This window comes from Oncorhynchus mykiss, chromosome 12, assembly GCF_057628025.1.
Source record: "Oncorhynchus mykiss isolate SJ-2025 chromosome 12, ASM5762802v1, whole genome shotgun sequence".
In the NCBI taxonomy this organism is placed as follows: domain Eukaryota; kingdom Metazoa; phylum Chordata; class Actinopteri; order Salmoniformes; family Salmonidae; genus Oncorhynchus; species Oncorhynchus mykiss.
Genome location: NC_143033.1, coordinates 8477436 through 8498810, shown reverse-complemented (window position 1 = coordinate 8498810; position 21375 = coordinate 8477436). Strand labels below are relative to the sequence as shown.

Below are 21375 nucleotides of genomic sequence, written 5' to 3'. Positions count from 1 at the left end.
ACTATACCAATTAACCCTACACCCATTAAAACCTCACCACTATACCAACTAATCCTACACCCATTAAAACTCACCACTATACCAACTAACCCTTCACCCATTAAAACCTCAGCACTCTACCAACTAACCCTTCACCCATTAAAACCTCACCACTATACCAACTAACCCTACACCCATTAAAACCTCAGCACTCTACCAACTAACCCTTCACCCATTAAAACCTCACTGCTATACCAACTAACCCTACACCCATTAAAACCTCAGCACTATACCAACTAACCCTACACCCATTAAAACCTCACCACTATTCCACTACTTGGCCCGATCTGATCCTGGGATGACGGGACACTGATTGGGAACCATACCAGGCCAAGCAAAGAAATTGGAAAACTAGATTGCCCACCCTAGTCATGCCCACCCTAGTCACAACCTGACCTAACCAAAATAGAGCATTAAAAGGATCTCTAAGGTCAGGGCGTGACAGTACCCCCCCATCTACCCTCGGTGGCAGTTCCGGTGCGGGACGCAGACACCGCTCCTCTAGTGGCTCCGGCAACTTCGGTGGCGCCTCTGGTGCGGAGATCGTCGCCTGAAGCTCCGGACCATGAATCATCACCGGAGGAATCGAACCGTGGATCGTCGCCGGGGACTCCGGACCGGGGATCGTCGCCAGGGACTCCAAACCGGGGACCGTCGCCAGAGGCTTCGGGCCATGGATCATCACTGGAGGCTTCGACCCATAATTCATCACTGAAGGCTTCGGACTGCGGAGGCGCACTGGAGGCCTGGTGCGTGGAGCTGGCAAAGGATATATTGGGCCGTGGAGGCGCACTGGAGGTCTGGAGCGTAGAGCTGGCACAACCCGTCCTGGCTGGATGCTCACTTTAGCCTGACAAGTGCGGGGCGCTGGCACAGGGCGTACAAGGCTGGGGGGATGCACTGGAAGCACAGTGCGTAGAGCCGGCACAGGAGATCCTGGTCCGAGGAGGCGTACTGGAGACCGCGAGCGCTGAGCCGGCACAACCCGTCCTGGCTGGATGCTCAGCATTTCGCTACACTCGCATTAACATCTGCTAACCATGTGTATGTGACAAATAACATTTGATGAAATTTGATTTGATTTGATTTTCGCACGGCAAGTGCGGGGAGATGGCTCCGAGTGCACCGGGCTGTGAATGCGCAATGGAGACCGTGCCTGAACGGTCACATGCTCCTTTAAGCGAGTGCGGGAAGTTTGTTCTGGTCTGAAACCTGGCTCCGCCAACCAGCATGGTAGGCCAACCAGCATGGTAGGCGAACCAGCGTGGTAGGCGAACATCGTACTTTTATTAAAATGAACACCGAAAAACAACAAAATACAAAACAAACGTAAAGTTCTGCAGGCTACACAGCAACTATACAGAATCAAGATCCCACAAACTAAGGTGGGAAAAAGGCTGCCTAAGTATGATCCCCAATCAGAGACAAGGATAGACAGCTGCCTCTGATTGGGAACCATTCCAGGCCAAACAAAGAAATAGGAAAACTAGATTGCCCACCCTAGTCACACCCTGACCTAACCAAAATAGAGAATTAAAAGGATCTCTAAGGTCAGGGCGTGACAACCAGGGAACAGTGGGTTTAGTAGTGCATCTGCTCGTCCTGTTAGGGATTTATCCTGTTTTTTTTAATTAAATTGTCTTAGTGGTACAGAATTAGGAAGACCATGATTGATTGCACACTCCAGCACAGTAGGTTGCGGCATATCATAGAAGAACAAGTTCCATGGCAGAAATCAGCTAAAGACCGGTCGGAACCTGGTGTAAATCAGTCACGCCTCGCAACACGTCAAAACCAATGAAATGCCTTGCTTAGGCGGAGCTCCAAAATTGCTCAGCAGATTTGTGCCGTAGGAGCAACAGAGGACTAAACAAAACTACCATTGGTGACAAACTATTTTAGAACGTTTGCAGCACGCTGGTTTTCACAACATTTCTTTGTTGTTTCTAAATGAACTAAAGCTGCAGCAAGAGGGGGGAAATGGTATACAATGCTGACTGTATCAATATTTTAAATGTTGATGTTAATGAAGTGATATTTGGCTGTAAAGGCTAGCATGAGGGATAAGAAGTAGCTAGCCACAATGAGGTTTGTTTTAAGAAAAGTCAGCTAACGTTCTAAGCTACCTAGGTACAACTAATTAGCTAGTTACTAACTAGTACACTTTCTCTCACGATTATAAAGCTAACAATTTTTCTAAATAAAAACGGATTATTATTGACCTAAAAAGGTTAGCTGTGTTAGCTCAGTTGCTAACTTATCCAGGGTCAGCGATACTGTACATAGAGCAACCATGTACTGTTTATCTATGGGAAAACTGCAATCATTTTGCAAGCAACATAGCTAAAATGAATGAAATTAAATGAACCTCTAAATGTTACCTGTAATGATCATCTCCTGTAGCCTAAATGTTACCTGTAATGATCATCTCCTGTAGCCTAAATGTTACCTGTAATGATCATCTCCTGTAACTTAATTGTCATCTCCTTATTTTCATAGCCCATCTGTAATTAGCCCACCCAATCTACCTACCTCATCCCCATATTGTTTTTATTTACTTTTCTGCTCTTTTGCACACCAGTATTTCTACTTGCACATCACCATCTGCTCATCTATCACTCCAGTGTTAATTTGCTAAATTGTAATTACTTCGCTACCATGGCCTATTTATTGCCTTACCTCCTCATTCCATTTGCACACACTGTATATAGACTTAATGTTTTTCCCTATTGTGTTATTGACTATGCTTGTTTACTCTATGTGTAACTCTGTGTTGTTGTTTGTGTCGCACTGCTTTGCTTTATCTTGGCCAGGTCGCAGTTGTAAATGAGAACTTGTTCTCAACTAGCCTACCTGGTTAAATAAAGGTGTTCTCAACTAGCCTACCTGGTTAAATAAAGGTGTAATAAAATGTTTTAAAAATACAGTAGCTAAATTACAAGGGCTGGATTTGCATTAAACAATTTGACATGTCAACACTTAAAATGCATGTACAACATCTGGTAAATGGATTGCCTCATATACATTGTCTACAAGTATTATTTTAAATTGTGAACATACACTGAGTGTACAAAACATTAAGAACACCGTCCTAATATTGAGTTGCACCCACGTCGTTTGCCCTCAGAACAGCTTCAATTCGTCAGGGCATGGACTCCACAAGGTGTCGAAAAAGCCTTCCACAGGGATGTTGGCCCATGTTGACTCCAATGCCTCCCACAGTTGTCAAGGTGTCAAGTTGGCTGAATGTCCTTTGGGTGGTGGACCATTCTTGATACACCCGGGAAACTGTTGGGCGTGAAAACCCCAGCAGCGTTGCATTTCAAACCGGTGAGCCTGGCACCTACTACCATACCCCGTTCAAGGACACTTCCATTTTTTTGTCTTGCCCATTCACCTTCTGAATGGCACACAAACACAATCCATGTCTCAATTGTCTCAAGGCTTAAAAATCCTTCTTTAACCTGTCTCCTCTCCTTCATCTACACTGATTGAAGGGGATTTAACAAGTGACATCAATAAGGGATGATATCTTTCACCTGGTCAGTCTATGTCATGGAAAGAGCAAGTGTTCTTAATGTTTTGTACACTCAGTGTATATCTCAACATATAAACAATGCGTGAGCTTAGCTATTCTCCGCTTCAGGTGACAGATGCCCACAAGGCCAGTAATACCATCATACTGTAGGTCTATGGCTGCATTGGCGGTGTATGCCATGTGATAAACTGCAAAATGGATTCACATAGCTGATATACTGAGAGAGAGAGAGAGAGAGAGAGAGACAAGCACATATAATATCTTACAACTAGGCAAAAAAGGAACTGTTGATTTGAGAATACAACACAGAAACACAGACACATTACAGACAGAATAACCCCTCCCCCTCTTTATTGCAGGACTGCGATGTGTAAATCAACATTCACACTAGTTAATTTTTTTATTTACAATTAAAACAGTTTAAACCCCTTCACTTCAAATAATCAACACTTCATCACTTTAAACAAATGTACAAATAAGCTAACTGGTATGTAAAGATAAGACATCTTAGTCTAAACAACAATAGATCATTTGAGTAGTAACAAAGTATGCTATTATTACTAAAAGCATAAATTCAGGTGAACAAAAGAAAACTCCATAACAGCGGTGGACAACCTTACTCCACCGATCCCTGATCTACTGGAGGAACAGACTTCTATTCCAGCCCAGTAATAGATCTACTGGGGGAACAGACTTCTATTCCAGCCCAGTAATAGATCTACTGGAGGAACAGACTTCTATTCCAGCCCAGTAATAGATCTACTGGAGGAACAGACTTCTATTCCAGCCCAGTAATAGATCTACTGGAGGAACAGACTTCTATTCCAGCCCAGTAATAGATCTACTGGAGGAACAGACTTCTATTCCAGCCCAGTAATAGATCTACTGGAGGAACAGACTTCTATTCCAGCCCAGTCATATATCTACTGGAGGAACAGACTTCTATTCCAGCCCAGTAATATATCTACTGGTGGAACACACTTCTATTCCAGCCCAGTAATAGATCTACTGGAGGAACAGACTTCTATTCCAGCCCAGTAATATATCTACTGGGGGAACAGACTTCTATTCCAGCCCAGTAATATATCTACTGGAGGAACAGACTTCTATTCCAGCCCAGTAATATATATACTGGGGGAACAGACTTATATTCCAGCCCAGTAATAGATCTACTGGAGGAACAGACTTCTATTCCAGCCCAGTAATATATCTACTGGAGGAACAGACTTCTATTCCAGCCCAGTAATATATCTACTGGAGGAGCAGACTTCTATTCCAGCCCAGCAATAGATCTACTGGAGGAGCAGACTTCTATTCCAGCCCAGCAATAGATCTACTGGGGGAACAGACTTCTATTCCAGCCCAGCAATAGATCTACTGGAGGAACAGACTTCTATTCCAGCCCAGTAATAGATCTACTGGAGGAACAGAATTCTATTCCAGCCCAGCAATAGCACACTTGATTATAAAACAAATTAGATTTGATAAGTTGAATCAGGTGTGTTATTGCTGGGCTGAAACAGAACCCTGCACCCAGCAGACCTCCAGCAGGGTTATCCTGCTCCAATTGTGATAGGTTAATACATTGTGTGTGATGTTTAACTGTATTTTTGTATACATTTGCTAACATAGGTAGGCCTACACATATAACCCATGACGTGTAGGATATACCCTTAAGGGCGGTTACGCAGACAGAGTTTAATTCAAGTCAGGACGAGGGCGAGACTAATTCTACTTCAATTAATCCAGATTTTTTTTAAATGCCTTTCTGAGACGATCCTTTCAGATTAATTAGTTCTAGACTAGGGAGTGCCACTTAATATCATGTTTACATACCCTACATTACTCATCTCATATGTTTATGTATATACTGTACTCTATATCATCTACTGCATCTTGCCATCTTTATGTAATACATGTATCACTAGCCACTTTAAGGACACTAATACATAAGCATTGTTGTGGACTTGGAGCAAGTCACCTAAACCAAACAATGGACAGAGGTCAAAGAAAATATTCAAAGAATTTCAGTGACTTTTAAAAATATATATATATATATATTTGAATTCAAGGCACATTTAACCAGCATGACTACCAAAGCATTCTTCAGCGATACGGCATCCCATCTGGTTTGAGCTTAGTGGGACTATCATTGGAAAGCATTTCTCATGAAGCTGGTAAAGAGAATGCTAAGAGTGTGCAAAGCTGTCATCAAGGCAAAGGGTGGCTACTTTGAAGAATCTAAAATATATTTTGATTTGTTTAACACTTTGTTGGTTACGACATGATTCCATTTGTGTTATTTCATAGTTTTGATGTCTTCACTATTATTCTACAAAGTAGAAATTAGTTTTAAAAAAAAAGAAAAACCCTGGAATGAGTAAGTGTGTGCAAAATGTTGACTGGTACGGTGTATACATGTATATAGCATTGCAGACCTTGTGGACTATTCTGCATACAGTCAGTTCACTTACACCACACAAATCTCCTGTTTCACGATGGAAAGTTCCAGATGCCAAAAACCTCAAGGTGATCAGTAGGGAAGGAGGGATGGGCCTTCCCCGAAGATGTCAGATCAAAGCCTTGACTCAAGCAAACAAATAGCAGCTGCATTTTCTTTGTACATGTGGACATGGTCAGGGAAACTGATATAAACCAAATCATTCAGTGGGTTTTACTCCTGTCTATAACCGCCCCTCTGTCTGCCCTTGGTGGTGCTCTTTGATAGTCATTGAAATAGTCCAGGTCAACCATTTTCCTCCATTGTCAAGGTCAACCTGGGGACCTATATCTATTAATCTGAAGTCAAAACGGACTCAGGCCAGGTTTCATTTAATCCTTCACTTAGATCTAAATTAACTCGTCCTGAAATCTGACTTTTTAAATCTAGACTAGGGAAAATCTGAGAGTCTATTTTAAACCATGTCTGAGTAATGCAATTTCAATTTGTCCCGTTTAAAAGTGCAATTTAGTCTAGGATTAGGTTTAATCTGTGTCCGCAAAACCGTCCCTTAGTCTCTTGGGACATTCATTGGCATGTCGAATCTTCATCTGTAAACAGACTTTCACAGCTTTCCATGAGGACAGAAAACATCACAAAGAAACAGGCTTCATTGTACTGAGTGGAGAGCACTGAATATTATGTTGATATTATCTCTCTGACCTGGGATTTTACTGTTTATTGTCAAATTAATAAATGATTGTATTTATAAATAATGTAACATCATTCCAACATTGTTTAACTTGATGTAGTCCAAATATGGCATTATTCCAATATTTGTGTCATTTAGATCAGTTTTAAAGTGGGACCCTGTTTAGTGTTTACCTACCACTGTGAAGCCACGCAGGACTCCAAATCCATCATCAAGTTTGCTGGCGATAGGACAGTGGTAGGACTGATCACCAACGGCGATGAGACAGCCTACAAGGAGGTCAGAGAACTAGCAGTGTGGTGGAAGGTCAACAACGTCTCCCTCGACGTCAGCAAGACCAAGGAGCTGACCGTGGAGTGCAAGAAAAGAGCGGGAGAACGCGATGATGTACAACTGCAGCGCATGCACAGACTCCACCATCGATTGACTGGTAAATAAGATTAGATTTAAAGTAGCTAATTTACTCAAGAGTAATAACAAAGTGTCCTAATTTGAAGAGATTATCGATTACAACAACAGTCTGTTTAAAAAAAAAAACAGAGGACTCTGTCCCTGTCGACGCTAAACGTCAATAATGACCCATCGAGATTCATTTGGATTATGCCAGAGTGATATCAAACACAAAACTACCGGTAAACAGAAAAACGATTGGTTTTTCATCACGTGATGATACTGACGCAATAATACAGTTCAACAAATGACGTATTCACGTATGAATGTCCGACACTGGTTTCTGGTCAATGATTTAACCTTGATACATTTTTATATATTTGTTTTACAGTTCAGTAGCCTATTAAAGCCAAATACACGGATTGTGGGACCTACCCCTTTATTCCACTAGATGGCAGAAGATTCGTACATTTCATTTACAGTATGACTAATGTTGACATGCTGGAAAGGAACGAGTTCTCAATTGTGAGTATTGAAATAAATGGTAATGTCAAATAATAAGATCCCGATTATACTGGATTATTCATGATCAAGGCCCATACCACCCACACACTAATAATGCATATTTGCACAAGTGTGAGCAGGTCCACTATAATACAAAAAAGGCATCAATTTGTATCACAAAGCATCAATTTCCATGCAACATGACCAATGCAACACACAATCATTAAAATATTGTTTGAACTATTTTCAAGGTGTGTCTGTCTGCAATTCATTGTGTTGTTGTTTGATTGATTTATGTTGTATCATTTTGGTTTAACATACAGGCTAATTGAGGAGGCGCTTGAGCGAAAGAAATGTGCAATATTTTGATTGGATTGCCTCCCTTGATCAACGCCCAGGACCCAGTTTGGGAAACCCTACCCTAGGCTGCGTTTACACAGTCAGCCCAATTCTGATATTTTTTTCCCCCCACTAATTGGTATTTTGATAAATCACATTAGATCTTTTCACGTCAGATATTTTTCAGAGCTGATCTTATTGGTCAAAAGTCACATTACTCAACAACAACAAAAAAATATCAGAATTTGGCCGTCTGTGTAAACGCAGCCCATGATTCGAATCAGCCAATTGTCAGCGGGCTCACCTGATTGCAGATCTGAGATGTGTTTGTGCCGCAATAAGAGGTCATTTGGAACGCGCGTGGAGAAGAACACACACGGGTGTTTATATGCGAGCACGTTGCTTGTACCTGGCTCTCTCCTATCGATGACCGAAGCTTCAGAAATGACTATCAAGAAAAGTAAAACCGTCGCGTTTGAAAACCGTGCTGGGGATTTAACTGCGTTGTATTGTATGAGTGATTGGATGATTGCAGTGGTTCTCGCTATTATTGCCATGATGTCTGTATGGGCTGCACTGATCATATACAGATCTATACAGACACTGAAAGGTCCGAGAAGAAAGGTTGAAGATGAAACTGGAGAAGACGGAAAGGAGACTACAACCGAAGAAGCACCCCTCTCTTGTGTCGAGTCAACAGGTAAATCAATTTATTTGTGTTCCCATTTTCTGATCGGTTATGATTTGAATTAAGACAAATAAGCAACCATTCGTATAGTAAGATTATCTTGCTCGTTCTGTGTTGCGGTATGTTATTTTGAATGACCCTCCATGATGCTAGATTCCTGCTACAGCCATGCCTACAAACACACGTGTGCGCAGGTCTCCTTCAACTGAGTGCGCATGAGACTGAACTAACGGGATGGTTCACCCAAATTACATTGTTTTACTTTTTAGTATTTTATTTAACCAGTTAAGTCAGTTAAACAAATTCTTATTCACAATGACGGCTTTGTTCAGGGGGAGAACGACGATTATTTTATTTTTTACCCTGTCAGCTTGGTCATTGTATCTAGCAACCTTTCGGTTACTGGCCCAACGCTCTAACCGCTAGGCTACCTTGTAAGGAGTCCATGGACACGATGTGATAACAGTCCACGCTTTGCTTCAGTGTCCCTGGCAATTTTAGCATTTGGCACAAATCCCAGTCATGTTTTGGTTATTAGTATTTTTCGCATGTACAATTTATCTGTAAGTGACGTTGAGCTTCAATCAATTTCAGATACTTTTGGATGATTTGGACTGGACATGTGGGGGGAAAATGCTAATGGTCATACCGTGAATGGACTTTGTGCCACATGGGATTGTTAGGTGTGAATGTGTTCCAATAAATTCTCTACAAATGCTACAACGTTAGCATGTGGAAACGGTGCCCGGGAAACTAAGCCAAACCATTAAGTAATGTCATACCCTGTCCATTGACCGTTTTACAGGGTAAGTAAACCAATGTGTAATCTGGGTGAACTATACGTTTTTAAAAAAAAATTGAAATAAAAAATATCAAATTTTGTACCCCATCAGAATCAAAAATATTTACTTTGTTGTGCCGAAGCCTGCCAGCAGCCTACCTACCAAAGGCTGTACCATGTCCATTAATAAAATGTATAAAAACGCATATCTATACCAAACTTTTCAATAGTATCCGTATTACTGGAAATTCATTGTATTCTTAGCCTTTCTAGCGCACGGGTTCCGCTAGCAGAACAACATTCCTCCATGGGTTCCGCTAGCAGAACAACATTCCTCCACGGGTTCCACTGAGAAGTGCAAAATTCAAAAATATTTATTCGAAATATGTAACTTTCACACATCAACAAATCCAATACAGAAAATGAACAACTTCTTGGTAATCTACCCATCGTGTCTGATTTCAAAAAGGCTTTACAGCGAAAGCACAACATATGATTATGTTAGGTCAGAGCCAAGTCACAAACAGCCATTTTTCCAGCCAAATATAGGAGTCACAAAAAGCAGAAATATAGAAAATAATAATTTACCTTTGCGCTTCATCAGATGACACTCATAGGACATGTTACACAATACATATGTTTTGTTCGTTAATGTGCATATTTATATCCAAAAATCTGTTTACATTGGTGCAGTAATGTTTTGATTCCAAAACATCTGGTGATTTTGCAGATGGCCTCATCATATCCTAGAAATACTCATAATAAACTTTGATAAAAGATACAAGTGTTATTCACAGAATTAAAGAGACTTCTCAATGCAACCGCTGTCAGATTTCCAAAACTTTACAGAAAAGCATAATCTGAGTACGGCGCTCAGAGCCCTATCCAACTAAAGAAATATCCGCCATGTTGGAGTCAACAAGTTAGAAATAACATTATAGATATGCACTCCCAGGAATCCCAGTTTGACAAATGACTGAGTTGTTCCATAAAGTCCATTTATGTCCAAATAGCGCGTCATGAGCCTGAGACACTCTGCCAGATACTGACTCATTCATGTCCCATTCCCCCCTTTTATAGCAGAAGCTTGAAACAAGTTTCTAAAGATGGTTGATGTCTAGTGGAAGTCTTAGGAAGTGCAACTTGACCCCATAGACACTGTGTATTCGGTAGGCCAAGCTTTGAAACTACAAACCTCAGATGTCCCACTTCCTGGCTGGATTTCTCAGGTTTTTGCCTGCCATATGAGTTCTGTTACTCAGACATCATTCAAACAGTTTTAAACGTCAGTGTTTTCTATTCAAGACTACTAATGTGCATATATTAACATCTGGGACTGAGTAGGAGGCAGTTTACTATGGGAACGCTATTCATCCAAAAGTGAAAATGCGTTGCGATGTGGAGGTTGTTTCACGTGATTGAGGCCGGTTGGACCTAAAGCCAAATTCTCCTGAACATTGGAGGCAGATTGATGGAAGTGTACATTAAATTCTCTAACAACTCTGGTTGACATTCCTGCAGTAACCATGCCAATTGCACGAGATAGCTGTGGCGTGACACAACTGCACATTTTAGTGGCTTTTTATTGTCCCCAACCCAAGGTGCACCAGTGTAATGAGGATGTTTAATCAGCGTCTTTATGCCGCACCTGTCGGGTGGATGGATTTATCTTGGCGAAGGAGAAATGCCCACTAACATGGATGTTAACACATTTGAGTTGCTTTTTGTGCAACATATTTTATTTCTTGCACATGTGAACAACACTTTGCATGTTGCGTTTTTTACTTTTGTTCAGTGTGTACAAATGTTTCATGCTGAACCTGATATCTAACACTAATGGTATTCACTAAATTGATTCATATTTGATCATGTTTTCCAGCTTTGTCATTTTTCTATTTCTAAATAATCACATTTTACTTGTTGAAACCAGTGGTCCAGAGAATTAAGACTACTGATAATATGAAGTAAACAAAGTCACATATGTTGTGATAAAATGTGAGAACAAATTCTGTGAATTTACTGTTGAACTTCAAAAGTACGCAGTATTATACCCTTCCTTTGCACCGCTAATGAGGTTAGATATTTTGTGTGGGCCGCAGGTAGCCTAGTGGTTAGAGCGTTGGACTAGTAACCAGCAGGTAGCCTAGTGGTTAGAGCGTTGGACTAGTAACCAGCAGGTAGCCTAGTGGTTAGAGCGTTGGACTAGTAACCAGCAGGTAGCCTAGTGGTTAGAGCGTTGGACTAGTAACCAGCAGGTAGCCTAGTGGTTAGAGCGTTGGACTAGTAACCAGCAGGTAGTCTAGTGGTTAGAGCGTTGGACTAGTAACCAGCAGGTAGCCTAGTGGTTAGAGCGTTGGACTAGTAACCAACAGGTAGCCTAGTGGTTAGAGCGTTGGACTAGTAACCAGCAGGTAGCCTAGTGGTTAGAGCGTTGGACTAGTAACCAACAGGTAGCCTAGTGGTTAGAGCGTTGGACTAGTAACCAGCAGGTAGTCTAGTGGTTAGAGCGTTGGACTAGTAACCGAACGGTTGCAAGATCGAATCCCCGAGCTGACAAGGTCAATCTGTCGTTCTGCCCCTGAACAAGGCAGGCCGTCATTGAAAATAAGAATTTGTTCTTAACCTACTTGCCTAGTTAAATAAAATAAATTTTAAATATTTGGCAAACTGACCAGGGCCCGGATTCCCGACAGCATCTTTAAGGCAAAGATCATCGTTAGACTGTTTGTAGGCGCATCGTTAAATCTCCACGCTGTTTCCCCAAACCATCGTCAATAAAGTTGCACTTAAACGCTTAGTTACCGACTTCCTCGGGCCACTTGTGAACAGCTAATTGAGTAGTTCATTTTTTTTGCCATTCTGCGTCACTCTATACACCGGCTAAACAGAATCAAGATGGCTGACTGCAGAACTTCGTTCTGAAGTGGACTACAAATAAAAAGTTGCCAGTGTCTGCAATTGTTACACAATCGAAGGATTTAAAAAAATATGCTACAAATAAATAACCAAGATTGGTTGAAGACTAATACATTATAGGCTACATAGTCTAATTTGAAATCAATTTGATCATTCAATTGGGGGAATAAAAATATTTGAATTTATTCACTTTGACAGCACTCGTTTTTTGATTTGAACAAAACCATCCATAAATATTTGTATAAACCACTGAACTTATTGGACCTGACCAAAGCGTCTTTGAGCAACTGTATGGTTGGGAATGCAACATAGATGACACTTTGTCAATGGAAAACATAATCGGCTGAGTGTTGCGGCTGGTTCTGGTGGCTGGCAAACGAAACAACCCTGAATTAGTGTCTGCCTAAACTGTAAATTAGTTTTTCCTGTCAACAAATTCATATCTAGAATCTCAACAATATCGGCTGTCAAATGTTTATTTGAAAGCAAGGGACAAGTCTGACTCCAACTTTTGTCTGAGCCACACTGCATTCCTGAGTAAATCCACATGAATTCAATCACTTGACTCCCTTTTGATTTTAAAGAACTTTCCATACAGGAAGTGGGCAGTGACTCATGGTGGGGTATGCAAAACGTTAGGTCAACTTTGAGCCCCTTTTTTTATCCCATGACTGTTTGAGCATTCAGGTCCAAAGTCACTTCCTGAGCACTTCTAAAACGGGCAAATACATAGAAGGTTTTGCTAAAAGTCAAAAGGGGTGCTGTCTAACAGTGATTTGAATTCAAATAGAGTTACCCTTTTGCTGTGTCGCTGGTGCTAGATTACGTCGTAGACCACGCGCCGCAGGAGTCGCTTCCTAATGTCATTCCATTCCCTAACACTGCAGGATTGGGGTGTGGTTTGGACAAGATGGATTCCAATGTATATTTGACAGCGATGGACACAATCTACCCAACGACTGGCAAATAGTTTTCCTAGAGATTATATATAGAAACTTGCATTTAACTTTTGTTGGTGAAATGGAAACTAGGGTGTAAGGCTCTGTTTAGCCACCAGAATGACCCGCAACTAAACTCAGCAACAAAAACATCTTACTGTCAACTGCGTTTTATTTTCAGGAAACTTAACATGTCTAAATATTTGTATGAACATAACAAGATTCAACAACTGAGACATAAACTGAACAAGTTCCACAGACTTGTGACTAACAGAAATTGAATAATGTGTCCCTGAACAAAGGGGGGCCAAAATCAAATTAAGTCCGTATCTGGTGTGGCCACCAGCTGCATTAAGTACTGCAGTGCATCTCCTCCTCATGGACTGCACCATATTTGTCAGTTCTTGTTGTGAGATGTTACCCCACTCTTCCACCATGGGATTGAGATCCGGGCTCTTCGCTGGCCATGGCAGAACACTGACATTCCTGTCTTGCAGGAAATCACGCACAGTATGGCTGGTGGCATCGTCATGCTGGAGGGTCATGTCAGGATGAGCCTGCAGGAAGGGTACCACATGAGGGAGGCGGATGTCTTCCTGTAACGCACAGTGTTGGAATTGACAGCAAATTCAGTCCGATGATGTGACACACCGCCCCAGACCATGACAGACCCTCCACCTCTAAATCGACAGGCCTCGGTGTAACGCTCACTCCTTCGACAATTTACGCGAATCCGACCACGATCAGCTGTCCGTCGGCGTCTCACAGTACGGACATTGCAATATATTGCCCTGGCCACATCTGTAGTCCTCATGCCTCTTTGCAGCATGCGTAAGGCATGTTCATGCAGATGAGCAGGGACCCTGGGGATCTTTTGGTGTTTTTCAGTGTCAGTAGAAGGGCCTCTTTAGTGTCCTAAGTTTTCATAACTGTAACCTTAATTGCCTGCAGTCTGTAAGCTGTTAGTGTCTTAACGACCGTTCCACAGGTGCATGTTCATTAATTGTTTGTGGTTCATTGAACAAGCATGGGAAACAGTGTTCACACCCTTTACAATGAAGATTTGTGAAGTTGGATTTTTATTAATTATCTTTGCAAGACAGGGGTCCTGAAAAGGGGATTGATTTGAATATCCCTGGACAGGTGCTATAAACAAAGGCTTGTTACATATCAGAAATGTAATAGAATTGTCAGCCTAAAATTGTCTTGTACCATTGTTTTATACCACCTTTATGCAGTATAATCTATTAGAGGCAGTCTCTCCGACCATAAATGTCTCTTTGAAGCTGAGTTATTACACTGAAATATAAACTCAAAGTACAGTGTTGGTTTCATGAGCTGATATATGATTTTCCCTATGCACAGAGCTTAATTCAATTTTGCGCACATTTGTGTATATCTATGTTTTAGTGATCATTTCTCCTTTGCCAAGATAATCCATCCAGCTGACAGGTGTGGCATATCAACAAGTCATTACAACATGATCATTACACATGGGCCTTGTGTTGGACAAAAGGCCACTCTGAAATGCCACATGTCTTAAGATTTGAGGGCGCGTGCGGTTGGCATGGTAACTGCAGTAATGTCCACCAGAGCTGTTGCTAGAACTTAATGTTAATTTCTCTACCATAAGCCTCCAACGTTGTTTTGGAGAATATGGCAGTACGTCCAACCGGCGTTGTGGTTTGATAACGTTGTGAACAGTGCCCCATGCTGGGGTTATGGTATGGGCAGGCATAAGCTATGGACAAACGACACAATTTTTTAAAAATTCAAATGCAATTTTGAGGGCAGAGATACTGTGACGAGCCTGAGGCCCGCTGTCGTGCCGGTCATCCACCTCCGTCGGGTTTCAGTATGATAACAGACGGCCCCATGTCGCAAGGATCTGCACACAATTCCTGGAAGCGAACTATCCTAGTTCCATGGCCTGCATACTCACCAGACATGTCACCCATTGAGCATGTTTGGGATGCTCTGGATCAACGTTTACGACAGCGTGTTCCAGTTACCACTAACATCCCACAACTTCGCACAGCCATTGAGTGGGACAACATTCCACATGCCACAATCAACAGCCTGATCCACTCTGTGAAGGAGATGTCTCCCTGCATGTGGGTTACACCAGATACTGACTCGTTTTCTGATCACGCCCCTTTTTTACATAAAAAAAATATATATATTTTTTTTAAAGGCATCTGTGACCAACAGATGCATATCTGTATTCCCAGGCGTGCATTTTTGTAGATTAGGGCCTAATGCATTTATTTGAGTTCCTTAAGAACTAACGCTTTCAAATCTTAGTTTTTGTTCAGTATAGATACAATATGAAGTACTTGTTGCATTTACAACTTGTCTAATAAGTTTTCTGATTTTCATCCACTATGACTGGCTTGATGGCCTTGTTTGAACGGAATGTTCCTTTTTAAAAATGATCATTCCTCACTGGTTGGTTAGCTTACACAGTGCACATCATCTTTGACTTCGTTTGTTCGACGTGATCTTATCACAGCACTGGCTGACCATGGTTGACCAACTCCCTTATCAAAACAGCTGACTTTATAAAAAATAAAAAAATGTTTTAAATACCGTCCTGAAGGTTCCTGTCATTGTATTCCTAATTCGATGGGTGTTTTTTTTTTTTATTATTGTTTTAGAATGTGAGGATGTAGACTGATCACTCATTTTGCATCTTCTTCTATTCTAGAGGAGACTGAGGTGATTCCAGAGGCACTGGCGAGCTGGGATGGAGAGGCATGGAAGAGGGAGCCCATGGTACGGATTCCAACAATCGATGAGGATGTAGAACCCATTGAGGGTATCCCAACAACCAATGAGGATCTACAAACCATTAGACGGAGAAGAACGACCAAGAAGAGCGACGGTCCTTATGCTGAGTTTCACCTCTGCTCTCCACCTGAAGAGCACAGAGGCTTATGTCATCATTATGAAGGCCTATGTCAGATCTGTGGAGGCTTGTGTCAGGATGACACACGGTCTCAGACTGACAATACCCTGGATGAGGAGGAACAGGCTACCAGTCACCATTCCCTCAGTGACATAAACAGTCAATCTGGACAGACGAAGGCTACAGACTTGTATAACCCGGAAGAGGAGGGTTTGAAGGAAGTTGAACTGAGGAATGATTGTCAGCGCACCGAGGAGTCTGTGGCTAGCCATCCACTTACCTTTGCCAACAACCCTCAGGAAGCTCCACAAGTCAATGAAACTCTCCCTGACATGTTGACTGACTCTGGTCTACAAGAACCTGACCAACTGTCTGTTACGGTGATCCAGGAAGGAAAATGCCCAGGCGCTGTTGTGATGACCAGCCATGTGGAGGTCTATGAGAAGTCTAGAACCATGGAGGATGACATGGAAGCGATGGTTGAGGATCTCTACAGTCACTTCCCGCAAGTGGACGATCGTTCAGCAGGTTTCGAATATTGTGAAGTGGCAAATGCATGGGTAGCGAAAAGAGACGATCTCAATGACCGTGGAAACGCTCGACAACCGGCTCAAAGCTGGAATACAACAGGGATTGACCCTACAGCGAGGATGACGAGCAACCCCCAGGAACTGTTTGACCAACAGCCAGACAGTCTCTGCACTGATCCCAACAGAGACGGTGTTCTTCATGACACCGCGATGGAAGGGTTAAGCGGGGAGCCGACGGAAGCTCGCGACACCCATGTGATTTCCGAGCGGAAGGGAGAGGGGGTTGATAAGAGCATGGACACACGGGTAGAGAGCGGTTGTCAGGAAGTTGAAATAAACATCATGGAAGCCACTATGGACTACAATGAATGGATGACGGTAAGTGTCACAGATGCAGAGGGTAACGCTGACACTCCCTGGGTGAGGATAAGCCACTCGTCCGACTGCTCTGACGAGGCGGAGCATCAGCCCACAGAAACGCAGCACAATGCAGACGATTCAACAATCACTGAAACGCCCACATCAAAGGTCAAAGAAGCTGAAACCACACCTGTAACACTAGATGGAGACTTGCAGGAGAATAAAATGGCAGCTGTGCTTCCTAACGAACCCCATGCAGTACAGGTGAGGTTCTGTATCCACTATCACACCCTGTCTCCCCGGCAGGAACTGGCTGTGACTGGGAACCAACCGGAGCTGGGGAGCTGGAAGGGCTTTGTTCCGCTGGAGAGGGGCCAGGACGGGTTCTGGGCCAGCTGGGTCAACCTCCCTGCGGAGAAACTGGTGGAGTGGAAGTTCGTTCTGGTGGAGAATGGAGAAATCCAACGCTGGGAGGAGAGCGAGAATAGGCACCTGGAAACGGGTCGTGGCGGTGGAGTGGTGAACCTCAACAGGTGGTGGGGCTTCCTCTGAGTGAGCAACCAGTGGGAGGAGGAGTGGATGACACTAGTGGTCATTCTCTTTAGTAGCATTCTAAGAAGTGTACTAAGAATAGATTACTAGTGGTGTTAGCAGTGTGTGGCTCTTACATAGGAAGAGGACTGACTGGCGCAAGGGGTTGATGATAGAGGACTTGGTTGCGTCCCAATTTCTTACCCTTCACCCTGTGCACTAATTCACTTTTTTTTTTTTTTTTTTCTCTTTGCATTTTAAAAAGCCGTTTCCAACATTCTATACCCTGATCCTTTTCTTTTTACAGGGAAGTAATTGAGTACACTTTGGGTAAAGTATCTAATCAGGGCTCTAGTCCTTTTATGTACTGCATTATAGCAACACAACTATTAATCAAGTGGACACGTCTTAAGTCAATGACGTAATGCAAAGGTAAGAGTTGGATGAATGTCAATTTAGTATGGCGCTTGGATATTGTCCAATTATAGGATGATGATGATGATGATTCACTACTTTGACTAGAGCAGCTCTGTACTACGTTGGGCTTTGACACCAGCATTATTTGTGCTCTGGCAGTATAGCAATAATCACTGCAATAAGTGTTATCCAAGTATTTTTTTACATGTTTTACTGCAGTTACTCAGGCTGTCTTTTTGTGATTCGTGAAATGGGCCGTTTATATTTACCAGAAATAGAAGTGTACTCTTAACCGTCAACCGATATATAGGTCAGTGAATTGTTATTATGCAAATACTGTGATGCTGGAATTTTAAATGTCATATCTCTACATCAGATCTTAGCTTTCTTGAATTATATTTGTATATAGCTTCACCAGGTCCCTTAACCTTTTTGATAATACATTTATCAGCGTTCCTGGAGGTTTTTGACATGTTTACTCACTTTGGTTTGGTTCACTTAGATTTTATTTTAGCACAATTGATGGTGTCTTGGTTCTAATCTTTTAATAATAAAATGTCTTATGATTGCAATGTGTTTAATGTACTACTGTTATATATTTAGCTTAAGTAGTGTTCTGTCCTATTACCCAATAAACAAACATATTTTCCTGGAATGCAGTCCTTCCTAGACTCTCATTCTTATTGTAGGCATCCCAAAGTAGACTCTCATCCCAACGCCTGTTACAATGGATTTGGTATGAGGCCATTCTAAACTGGGGTTTGGGTCCTGGATGTTATACTCAGCCAATATCAGACAATACACCTAGAGTATGAAGCAAACTTACTTTGGTAAGTTCATAGTAGCAATTAGTGTCAAGTTATATTGGCCAACACTTGACAACCCCTTGGGCTGTATTGCCTAATTGTATACTTTAAAAAAAAATGTGTTTGTGGACTATGTTGACTGTCTCCTTTCAAAATCCTGAGCATTGGTCTGGTTGCCCCCCCCCCCCCCCCCCCCCTGCTGTTATAACAGCCTCCACTCTTCAGGCAAGGCTTTCCACTAGATGTTGGCACATTGCTGTGACTTGTTTCCATACAAGCACATTAGTGAGGTCGGGCACTGATGTTGGCTTTATTTTTTAAAACCTGGCTCAGTCTTCCACATCATCCTGATGGGGTTGAGGTCAGGACTCTGTGCAGACCAGTCAAGTTCTTCCCCACCGATCTCAACAAAACATTTCTGTTTGGACCTCGCTTTGTGCACGAGGGCATTGTCATGCTGAAACAGGAAAGGGCCTTCCCCAAACTGTCACAAAGTTGGAAGCACAGAATTGTCTAGTGTCATTGAATGCTGACGCATTAGGATTTCCCTTCACTGGAACTAAGTCAAGCACGAACCTTGAAAAACAGCCCCAGACCATTCTCTTCCTCAACTTTTTTTGGTGCTATGCATTGGTGCAGGTAGTGTTCGATTTGGCCAAACTCACATATTCCATCTAACTGCCAGATGGTGAAGCGCGATTTCATCACGCCAGAGAACGCGTTTCCACTACAGAGTCCAATGGCAGCGAGCGTTACACCACTCTAGCCTAGTGGTTAGAGCGTTGGCCTAGTAAACGAAAGGTTGCAAGATTGAATCACACTGGTAAAAGGTAAAAACCCACTGTTCTTAGGCTGTCCTTGTAAATAACAGTTTGTTAACTGACTTGCCTAGTTAAAGGTAAAACAAAAAAATGGTGATGTTAAGGCTTGTGTGCAGCTGCTCGGCCATGGAAACCCATTTCATGAAACTCCCAATTTATTGTGCTGATGTTGCTTCGAGGCAGTTTGGAACTCGGTAGTGAGTGTTGCAACCAAGGACAGAATTTACGTGCTGCAGTCCCGTTCTGTGAGCTTGTGGCCTACCACTTCACGGCTAAGAAGTTGTTCCTCCAAAGACGTTTCTTCATAATAACAGCACTTGCAGTTGACCGGGGCAGCTCTAGCAGGGCAGAAATTTGACAAGCAGACTTGTTGGAAAGGTGGCATCCATTCTACTGCCAATGTTTGTGTATGGAGATTGCATGGCTGTGTGCTCAAATTTTATACACGTCAGTAACGGGTGTGGCTGAAATAGCCAAATCCACTATTTTGAAAGGGTGTCCACGTGCTTGTGTGTGTGTGTGTGTGTGTGTATAGAAGTCAAATGTTTGTCTTGGCTGAGTTACATCAGTAGACATGTAAACCCCATGCCAGAGACCGGGGTTCGCTTCCTAGTCCAGGATGACTATTTCCAGTCAGTCGCTCCTTCAGGTAGCCGGGCGGGAAGGAGCGTTTGGCCACCAACTGAAAGGTTGCTGGATCGAATCCCCGAGTTGACATGCTAAAAATCTGTTCTGCCCCTGAGCATGGCAGTTACAACTGTTCCCCCGGGGCACCGAATGACTTGGATGTCGATTTTTATTTTTTATTTTAAATAAAGCCCCGATGCCTTTGCAGCCTGAATGTGGAACGTTCAGTTCTAACTTAACCTCTTCTCCACGTCTATTACTGTACCCCCGGCTCCAAGAAGGGAAGGCCTAGCCCTTGTAAGGGACAAATGGATGGAAATAGCATCTACAGCTGGAGATAATAACCCTCCCCCATGACTGGGATGGAAAGCTAATAACCCTCCCCCATGACTGGGACGGAGAGCTAATAACCCTCCCCCATGACTGGGACGGAGAGCTAATAACCCTCCCCCATGACTGGGACGGAGAGCTAATAACCCTCCCCCATGACTGGGACGGAGAGCTAATAACCCTCTCCCATGACTGGGACGGAGAGCTAATAACCCTCCCCCATGACTGGGACGGAAAGCCAATAACCCTCCCCCATGACTGGGACGGAGAGCCAATAACCCTCCCCCCCATGACTGGGACGGAGAGCCAATAACCCTCCCCCATGACTGGGACGGAGAGCTAATAACCCTCCCCCATGACTGGGATGGAAAGCTAATAACCCTCCCCCATGACTGGGATGGAAAGCTAATAACCCTCCCCCATGACTGGGACGGAGAGCTAATAACCCTCCCCCATGACTGGGATGGAAAGCTAATAACCCTCCCCCATGACTGGGATGGAAAGCTAATAACCCTCCCCCATGACTGGGACGGATAGCTAATAACCCTCCCCCATGACTGGGACGGAGAGCTAATAACCCTCCCCCATGACTGGGACAGAGAGCTAATAACCCTCCCCCATGACTGGGACGGAGAGCTAATAACCCTCCCCCATGACTGGGACGGAGAGAGGGTTCAGCGTTCATTGCACTATGAAGTCTGTCCATAGTCCAGTGGTCAAGCAGAGCCATTGCCACAGCTGGTGTGATCAAAAGGTTTTC

General features: G+C 42.9%; 1 protein-coding gene across 2 annotated transcripts; it reads left to right on the top strand.

The window, feature by feature from the left end:
• Positions 1–7986: 7986 nt before the first annotated feature.
• On the top strand, positions 7987–18686 carry stbd1 (starch binding domain 1). Of its 2 annotated transcripts, none has more exons than XM_021622580.3 (2): positions 7987–8662; positions 15993–18686. In XM_021622580.3, exons 1-2 carry the CDS (start codon positions 8233–8235, stop codon positions 17633–17635), a joined length of 2073 nt encoding a protein of 690 aa, XP_021478255.3. In that variant the 5' UTR covers positions 7987–8232; the 3' UTR covers positions 17636–18686. The 2 variants fall into 2 exon arrangements, with proteins under 2 accessions (XP_021478255.3, XP_090047747.1); XM_090191621.1 differs by having other exon boundaries at positions 8071–8662; positions 16014–18686.
• Positions 18687–21375: the final 2689 nt, after the last annotated feature.

Coding starts and splice junctions, on each gene's coding strand:
- stbd1 (XM_021622580.3), top strand. CDS start 8,233: ATGATTCGAATCAGCCAATTGTCAGCGGGCTCACCTGATTGCAGATCT. Junction 8,663..15,992: donor CTCTTGTGTCGAGTCAACAG/GTAAATCAATTT, acceptor CTTCTATTCTAG/AGGAGACTGAGGTGATTCCA.